The sequence below is a fragment of the Phalangium opilio genome, unplaced genomic scaffold (genome assembly GCF_054372755.1).
Source record: "Phalangium opilio isolate 3A_F unplaced genomic scaffold, DU_Popi_V2 ptg000002l_1, whole genome shotgun sequence".
NCBI classification, from domain to species: domain Eukaryota; kingdom Metazoa; phylum Arthropoda; class Arachnida; order Opiliones; family Phalangiidae; genus Phalangium; species Phalangium opilio.
Window position 1 is genome coordinate 17,453,845 of NW_028324144.1, and position 9,172 is coordinate 17,463,016.

At 40.3% G+C, this 9,172-nt stretch overlaps 2 protein-coding genes across 4 annotated transcripts; both read right to left on the minus strand.

Moving 5' to 3' along the window:
• Positions 1-932: 932 nt before the first annotated feature.
• On the minus strand, positions 933-4,505 carry LOC149722301 (uncharacterized). Of its 3 annotated transcripts, none has more exons than XR_016377736.1 (3): positions 1,391-4,505; positions 1,182-1,298; positions 969-1,108 (listed from the first exon to the last, which is right to left on the minus strand). XR_016377736.1 is itself a non-coding variant. In XM_089860639.1 (2 exons), exons 1-2 carry the CDS (start codon positions 4,452-4,454, stop codon positions 1,037-1,039), a joined length of 3,345 nt encoding a protein of 1,114 aa, XP_089716765.1. In that variant the 5' UTR covers positions 4,455-4,505; the 3' UTR covers positions 933-1,036. The 3 variants fall into 3 exon arrangements, 1 of the variants encoding a protein (XP_089716765.1); XR_016377735.1 differs by having other exon boundaries at positions 1,182-1,331; XM_089860639.1 differs by having other exon boundaries at positions 933-1,108; positions 1,182-4,505.
• A 52-nt stretch (positions 4,506-4,557) lies between these two features.
• LOC149722302 (uncharacterized) lies at positions 4,558-8,699 on the minus strand. Its single transcript, XM_089864668.1, has 5 exons — positions 8,618-8,699; positions 8,472-8,551; positions 5,714-8,391; positions 4,768-5,497; positions 4,558-4,573 (listed from the first exon to the last, which is right to left on the minus strand). Exons 3-5 carry the CDS (start codon positions 8,124-8,126, stop codon positions 4,558-4,560), a joined length of 3,159 nt encoding a protein of 1,052 aa, XP_089720794.1. The 5' UTR covers positions 8,127-8,391; positions 8,472-8,551; positions 8,618-8,699.
• Between the last annotated feature and the right edge of the window lie 473 nt (positions 8,700-9,172).

Sequence of the window (9,172 nt, forward strand, 5' to 3'; positions counted from 1 at the left end):
CCCCCATTCACCCGTATACTAGAGGATATTTCAGTAAGAGAAAATTGATTGAATCAGGGATGGCGAGAGATCACAAGTGATATGGCTTAATTATGAGCTAGATCCCCTTGTTTTGTTTGGCAGCATTATATAATTTAATGTTCCTAGATTTAATTGGCGCTGGTGATTTTGCGAACTATGTTAATGATATATTGAAATTAAAACGGAAAAGTTTCATTTTGGAATATTCCTAAGCGTTCTTCGTTTGCGGGGAATATTTAGCAATAGCAATAGTCGCCAGGGAATTAGTTTCTTGGGGGTTTCAGAAGTGAGATGAAACCAGAAGTACTGAGCTAACCAAATTCTTCACTCGGCGAAAGTGAATATTCTTGATAACACACCAACGGTTGGCCCTCTGGTGGCGGTTTCAGAATTTTCCCTCCAAAACGTGAGACCCTCGCGGTGGTAGACGGCCGAACTAGATTCAAGGAGCCGGGTCCGTGTTCCGCCGCTTTAGATTGAGGGGAAAGGGGTAGGAAATGTTTTTGGAACTCGACCAATTTTTTTCTCTCTAGTTTTAGCGCTTGGGAAGCGGCGTAAAATCCTGAAATTTGTTCACTAGTGCCAGGATCTACTATCAATGCTAGAGCCCTTCACTTCTAGTCTCATCTCACTTCTGGGGGTTAGTATATAACTTCTATAACTATAACTATTTCCTGTATCTTGGATGAATTTCAAAATTGCTGGAATTTAACTCGCAATAGTGAAGTTATAACATTTGATTTTGATTAGTTTTGTTGAACTCAGAAACCATGAAATTATAATAAAGTTCCTACTTAATATTTGAATGGAGTATTTGCTAGATAATTTATATTTTCCTTTATATCTCCGTTATTTTACAACAATTGCTTTCTAGTTTTTTCCCTACAATTTCTTCCTAGTTTTTCCCCCACAATTTCTCCCAAGTTTTTCCCCTGCAATTTCATTATTTTCTCGGTAACATTTTACGCCAATATCTGCGTATATTTCAAGGGCAAATTTCCCATGTTTCCTTAATTTACCACTTTTTATTGATCACTCTGAACAACGCCAGTTTTGCTGGGTTCTCTTTAAAAAAGAGAGACTTTCTCTAGAAGGATGATTGAGACGTCAGTCAAGTTACTGAGGAATCTGTCTCGCTTGGTGATTGTTGTGTCACTAACCTCGTACCAGCTGTTATCTTTTCGAATAAAGTTTAGATAGTGACCTTGGTTTAAAGAAGAACCTTTATGAATGATCACGCCCCTAGTTTTGTAAACGCTGTGGTTTAAAACCACTTTCTGATTTTCGAATCCAGATATTTTGGTTAAAATCTTAATTGGGTGACCATTTACTACAGTATCTCTTGGAAACCACAGAAATACGTACTTACCGGCTGAAATCAATACATCACGTTCATCAATCTCTCTGCGTTTACAAGTTTCGCAAGGCATCATTGTTGGTCTCATCCTTTCGACTAATAGTTTCCAATCAATTTTACAGAGGTTTGGCAAAGGAAGAGTGAAGATGCAGCTTTGGATAATGTTTCCAGAACTTTTTTCCAGGTGACAGCTGGGGCATTTGGTAACGTTTTGCGACTTTGTCCATAATAGTTCCCGTAGAGCGTTAGAGTCAGGAGTTTCCATTTCTTCGCAAAGTCTTGGCAAGAGAACCCATAAGAATTCACTAGCATCTTGCTGTTCGTTGTGGGTAAAAGGCAACCCAACAGCCGTTCGCAAATTGAAACCATCGTCGCTGAAACTCTCATTGGAATTTTCAACATGCTCAATAGTGTTACGAAGGCAAGTCAAAATGGGCTTATCGCTCAATGATCCTTTGTGCTCTTTAATAATGTTCCTTAATTCCGGAATCAGTAACAACAATTGCAAAACGCTATTTGCGTAGCACGTTACTCCATCTCCATTTTCAAATCCCTTCAAGGGAAAAATGTCTATACTCTGAAGACCTAGTCTGATCTTTTTATTTGGTCTTTCTTTTGCCGTTTCATCAGATCTCTCTCCTTCAACTTCTAAAATACACCTCGACGTCGGCCTTTTTGTACCTCTCTTTCCTTCCGACCCGACGATTTCTATAAGTGGAAGATCAGGTCTGTGTTTTTGACGCAGCCTGTTATACTCCGCAATGGCTCGTCCATCTGCCGTAATTTTATTCGGGTCTAATTGCAAGAGATGGAGACCGGCCAAGGAAGTCACTCGCGATAAAGCGACGTATGCCATGCCAGTTCCAAATAAATTTGATCCCAAATCCATAATTGCGCATTTTAAACTCATTCCCTGGCTTTTGTGTATAGTAATGGCATATGCCAAGATTACCGGAAATTGCGTTCGTTTGACGTATAAATTGGTCATTAGCAAGAACTTGACGCTCATTTTCTCGACTAAAAAGTCGGGCTTATTGTTCTCGTCGCTTGGTTCCCGATCTACTCTGATACGGATACCAGTGATGTTCCCACTGTCGTTCTTTTGGAATCCCGTTATAATGGCCATGGTGCCGTTAATAACACCTTCTTCAAAATTGATGTTTCTCCTAACCATTATTCGAGATCCAACGCAGAGATACAGCTTGCTCTCTAGACCTCCAGTTTTTGACGGCTCATTGTCTAACATTTTCAATCTCCTGACAATGTTTTTGGTAATTTTTTTGTCGTAATCAACGAGTTTGTCTTCGCATTGAACGCATTCAACTTTCTGTCGGCTTTCCTCTAGCATTTTTATGTTGAATTTATCGCACATGGCCAATTTCGGCATCAAACAGATGGGATGAAATCCTTCTTTAACCAGCTTAAGGTAAAGATTCATAGCCACCTGAATTTTGTTCCCTCCCGTAACTAGTCTACTTTCTAAGGTTGAAACGTCATCTTTCGTAACAGTTCCGACTCTAATTCGGTTAAGAAGGTCGCCATAAACTCGGTCGTCCGCCTGACGAACGTTTTGCGTTAGTTCATCGTATCCGAAATACTTCCAAAGATCAGTGCCTCCAATGCTATTAAATCTTAGTCTAGCTTCCTGGGAAGTGACTTTTAAAAACGCAGGATTACCCTGTACAGGCGGCAATTGGAAGAAATCTCCAAAAACAAGAACGCAAACCACACCGCCGAAAGGCTTGTTCATTTCCCAAAATTCATTTAGCCTCAAATGAACGTAAGTTAGTAGTACCGAAGACACCATAGAAATCTCATCGACAATCAAGAGTTTCAAATTTCCCAGAGTTTGTTTCATAATGGAAATATTTTCGGAATTGAGGGAATGGTATTCCGCGGTACGCCCATGTTCTACTGGCAACATAAGTAATCTGTGCAACGTTACGCCGTTGACATTTAGGGCAGCCAAGCCCGTAGGAGCGGCTATCGCGACGCTACCGGCATTTTTAAAGTGACGTCTAACGGCGTTGGCGATAGTAGCAATAAGAAAGGACTTTCCAGTGCCGCCCGGACCAGATACAAAGTGGCAGAAATTCTCAAATTTTCCTCCCTCTTGAGTGAAGTGATCCATGACTTTGTCATAAACCCTTTTTTGATCATTGTTGAGTAACGCAACTTGGTCTAGTGCCGTGCCCTCGAAATCAATTTCCATAGCGGCTTCGACATCATGCATCGCATTTTCTGTTTCAACGACGATTTCTTTCCCTTGAAGGGCATTTTCATCGTCATAGCTTTCTGCATCCGAAATCGCGGCAATCTCTTTAGCCTTTTCGGAGGCTTTGCGCTTCTTTAGAACTTCTTTGGATACCGAGAATTTCTCGTGGTATTCTCTCATGGGTTTTAGCGTTGATAATGTGCTTTCGAAAGCTTCAGCGAAGGTTGCAAACTCGCCCAATAACTCAGTCTCGTTTCGCCATGGTTTGAACAGAATTAGTAGAGCGTGGCAGTACTTTTCTGGTTCCTCTATTGGGTCGTGAACGTAATGTTCTATTATGTAGGGCTTAATCCTCTTTCTCATCAAACCGAGATTATTTTTCAACTCGATTACATTTTCAGATTTTTTCGCTCCCTCCGAGTACTTTACGTAATCGTAAAACCGTCCGAACTCTCGCAAGCTTAAATCTTCCAAACTATCGGGTCTGTTGGGATACTTGTCGTCCACAAACCCTTTTAGGCAAATGTCTTCGCTGTCAGGATCAATTTCCCTCAAGCGTGCAAGATCCTTGTAACATTTCAAAACTTTGCATCGGTTTTCTTTCACGTTAGTGTTAATAAACTTGGTGCTGTCAGACTTTTGAAACAATTTCTGACCCAACATCATGTCCAAAGCTTCGTAAATTCCGACCGACTTATTTGTGAAAGATTTCAGTCCATAAGCGAACAATCTTTTTGACAAGCTTTCGTGTGCCAACTCAGCGAAACACTGATCCATTTCAGCCCGATCTCCCTTTGTCACGTACGACGTGACGTATATCGCCACTTGTTCCGAGGAATCGGCGACAAACTGCAAATCCATATTGGCTTTCAAAGCCAAAAGTAATGCCGGATTGTAGTCATTGATAAAAACTTCGTTTTCATTTCTGGGCAAATCGTACAAACGTTTTTGGCCTCGTTTCAATTTACGATGACGCGTAACTGATTCAACAGAGTTCAAAGTCGCAACGTTTGTTACGTTTCGAGGAAAACCGTAGCGACACACTTTCAGCTCCTTATTTCCTCTCTTAACCTTTCGGTAGCAACTGCTGCAACATTTATGTGTTTGAAATTTTTTTATTAGCCGGTAAAGTTCTGGACTTTCAGCAGCTTTTGGGATTGAACACGTGACATACTTCTGCACGTACTCCAAAATAGCTATTGCCGAACAGGAACCAATCATGGGAGCTTCCTCAGCCCACAACAAGCAATGATAATGCGCCAAGCCGCGAGATTGGTACTCGACGCGCACAAAATGATGCGCTATCGGTCCAAGAACCGGATTTTCTTTACATAGCACAAAGTTGTTTAGTAGCGACCTCACTTTGTTGTGAAAATGCAAACTGACGCTAAGTGGATCTAAATTTAATAGTTCAGCCACCGACATAGATTCGATCCCTGGCACGTCAGCATTCACCCGTCGTAGGTGGTCGTGAAGTTCAATGTCATCGTATTCGGCCGGATTAAAGGTTAAAAGCCAAGTAGGTGGGCCATACTCTCTAATCATGGCCAAAACACATTTGAGAACTTTATACCAATAATCCTTAGTTCCTCGAATGTGGCCCATGAAAGTCGCTAAATTACTCTCGAGCTCGGAGTCTCGAGATTCAACTTGATTCACGAGATTATTGACAGATACGTTCATGGGTTTTTTCACTCGTAGAACGTAATTCAAACTACTGTTAATGGATTTCATTTCGGCCTCTTGGTATAAATGGAACATGAACGCATAATCTCGTCTAAACATTGGATTCGCGTTCAAAAGACGAGAAAGTCGGTATTCAGTTTCCGTCATTTTCCCAAACGGTCTTTCGTCGTGCTTGCCATAGCGAGCCATTGGGAACAAGTGCACGAATGACATGTATTCTAGATTTTTGTCCCAATTACTGATAGGCTCGGCTTCGACACGCTTCATTTGGTAAGAAGCCAACAAATCTTTTGACGGCTGAACATTCACCGGGTGAATTGTATAGTGATCGTACAGCTCATTCACTTCATCTTTTGAGAGTTTTCGCAACAGTGCCTCAGGTTGAGTTAAAATTTTATAACGGTCGTCTTGCGAAAGATTTGATTCGATCACACCATCGTTGATAACATCGATATCGATTTGGTGCGATTCCGCTTGCGGATTTTTTTCAACTGTAGTGAAGCCGATTTTATTGACCTCGTCGAGGTTGTTTAACAGCGCCAGCGGATCCGTTTTTACCATTAATTCATCGGGAGTTAATGAATTTTCATGTTCAATAGTTCCGTTAATCTCTTCGGTGCCATAAATATAATCCTCATTGATCTGAGTAATATCTATGTCTTTGTACAGGGGATTAATTTTTTTCAGCTCAGTGACGGCCCTTTTCAAAGCATCAAGGCGAACAATTTTTTGCCAAACCTTTTTGTCACTAGTGGGCAGACCATTAACCAAGACGTGCAATTCGTGATCTTTAGGCAGTGCTGTTGGTATCATATCCAAATTTTTTTGGACTGGAATTGGCAAGTATATGATTCTACCTTTCAAAGCTTTCACCGCACCAAACTGCATATTGGAATTAGTTTTGGTACCTAACCGGACCACAGTGTGAAATGCTTTCACAAGCTGAATTAAGGCCTTTTCAAACATGTTCAAACTCGTGACTTCTGTCGGAGGGACGTCAACTCCCAAGCCGTTGAGGAAACATCTAATTGGAATTTTTCCCTTTCGCAACTCTTTAGAACAATAAGGGCATAAAAGCATGTCCATTTCTCTAAAGTCAGGATTTTTCAATAGCAAACCAGCTCTTAAAATGAGAAAGGCGTGGTTGTCAAAAACTGAAGTGCATCCCAGTTTTTCCACTGTCCTCAAATCTGAATTTTTTAATAATCTAGCGCAACAATCGCAAGATGTGTCGTGAAATTCATTAATATCACGCTCAGCTCTAGCAAATTGTTTATTGTAGAAAGCCAAGATTTCACTCTCATCGAGACAAGGCCTTATATCACTTTCATCGCCTTTCGCCGCCTCGTTTTCCGCATTCGACATTTTCAAGCCACGTGCCTCAACAATTTTTCTCATTTTGGGTATAACATTTTGAAGAGATTCGAAATCACCATGATCTATCTCATCAGTCAATGTTGATAAAGCGCTAAGCAACGCTCGAACAGAGTAGAGTTTACTCAAAATTGTTCTGATCCCCGAGTAATGCGAAGCCAATTCTCTGAAGGCTCTCAAGTAACTTTGGCATTCCTCGCTTTCAGAGCAATATAAGAAATGACCAAGATACGGAAGAACTTGCACTTCAAAATCTGAATCGTCCGATGGCAATTTGACAATGGATTTCTGGCAAAACTTATTTTTGTAGGAGCAAACGTCAAAATCAGAACTCAAAAGTTCATTTAAGACGCTATCACTGGCCTTTGCCGCCTGATTAATGAAAGCTATGACTTTAAAAATAGTCCGCTCTCTAACGTTGCAAATGTCACTGCATTCCCAATAAGAAGCTTTTTCTTTGGTTTCAATAAACCCAGATTCGTTAATTACGATATTCGCTTTGGGATTTTTGTCCTTTGAAACGTTTTCTACTGCATTGAATAGATTCGTGACAACACCGAAATCATTAACTTGCAAGCAGCGTTCAATGCCTCTGTTCAGTCTTTTCTGGTCAATAAAATTACCAGTTTCATCAACCCATAATTCATTAACATTTTCGCCGCTACGAGAGCTTTCTCGTAGCACCTTTATTAGAAGACCATTTTCGTCGAACTGCAAAATCTTTTCAAAACGTGTTTCGTGGTCCTCGTTTTTTAAAATTCTGCCATCATTCCCCAAAGTAAAATATGTTGTCTCGTGATAAAAAGCTTCTTCAAGACTATTGTGAAGCCTTTTTCCTCCAATGACTTTGATAAAATTGTCACTATCTACCAATCCAATTTCTTGCACTTTCTTGGCAAAACTTTTGAAATCTTCAATAAGTAACGAACGTCTTGCCTGGAAGGCCGAATATATTTGCCTTTTTAAGTGAAATGTTTTTCCAGATAGCAACTGGCATTGGAGTTTGTGGGATGTAAATTTGGAACTTTGCTTTTTACATGAATTTGCAGAAGTTTTTGTCGTCATCAACCGTTCCGTAAGTCGCGTGATCAAAAACCGCTTGAAACTTTCGGCAATCATCTTTTTATTTTTTGTTTTAAAAATTCCTTTGTTGAAGGAGATTTTTTTAACATAATAATTGGTAGGGTTCGTACCACCTTTTCTTTGTCGCGAAGCGCCACCTATTTTAGGGGCCTGCAAAACCTTTTGTATTTTTGTTGAACTTGTCAATAATGACTTGCGATTGAGGCCATCACTCGATTTTTTACTCTGAGAGAGGTGTTTTTTTTTTAAATAGTACCTTTTACACCTAACTCGGTTTGTTGCAGATTTTTCCAAAATCTTTTTCATCCTAGCCTGAGCTTGGTCTTTCAACGCCATTCGCTTTATATGTTTTAGGCGTTCTTTTTGTTTCTTAGCACGTTGAGAAACCATTTTAGTTCTCTTTCAAAGCCAGAAAAGCTTCTTTTAGAGCAAGAAAGGACCCCCTCTCTGTTGAGCCACGAAAAAAGGTCTCTCTGTTGAGCCACGAAAAAAGGCCTCTCTGTTGAGCCACGAAAAAAGGTCTCTCTGTTGAGCCACGAAAAAAGGTCTCTCTGTTGAGCCACGAAAAAAGGTCTCTCTGTTGAGCCACGAAAAAAGGTCTCTCTGTTGAGCCACGAAAAAAGGTCTCTTTGTTGAGCCACGAAAAAAGGTCTCTCTGTTGAGCCACGAAAAAAGGTCTCATAAAACACAAATTGAAACAATACACAGACAATGAAGTAAGAAAATTTTCCTTACCTTTAAAAAGACGCTAAGAAACAGCAATGTACAGCTTAGTCCGCTTTTAGAAAAGCGTCAAACCCAAGTGAACTGAAATGCTGCTTAGCAAATTCCACAACTGAAAAAATTAAAACTTAAACTCTTGAAAATGTAATTAGGCTTACCTATAACCTTTCACGAGTAAAGTGAATGTCTTTGCCTGAAGCGCTTCAACCAGCAGAACGTGACCGGACGAACTTAATATTCAGTTCAGTTTAGTTCACATGTAGATCAAAAAATCTATTTCTTGCAGTCACTGTCCCACTGGGCCTATTTAGCCAACTCGATCACGCGCTCAACGACGAAACCTGCAGCAGGCTTGGAAATAAGGTTTATTTCTGAACTAGTCATCCGGACCAGTGACCCCTATGTCTTAAATATGAAACTGGTCCCGGGACCAGTGACCCTTCCCCTATTTATTTTTCTACTGGTCCCAGGACTTCTAAAAAAATCTCTCTCGGCTTAGGGTTGTATACACAACTGGACTCATGGAGTCGAAATTTATGTTAAAATGAAAATAATTAAAGAGGCCCCCATATCAATTTTTAATAAAAGTAGGAATTAATAAACTAGTGATTGGGACCAGTGACCCTCACGTTTTGAATAAAAAAAGTGGTCCAAGCTATTAATAAACTGGTTTTTGACTTGTAAACCTGTCTTATTTCCTAGCCTGACCTGCA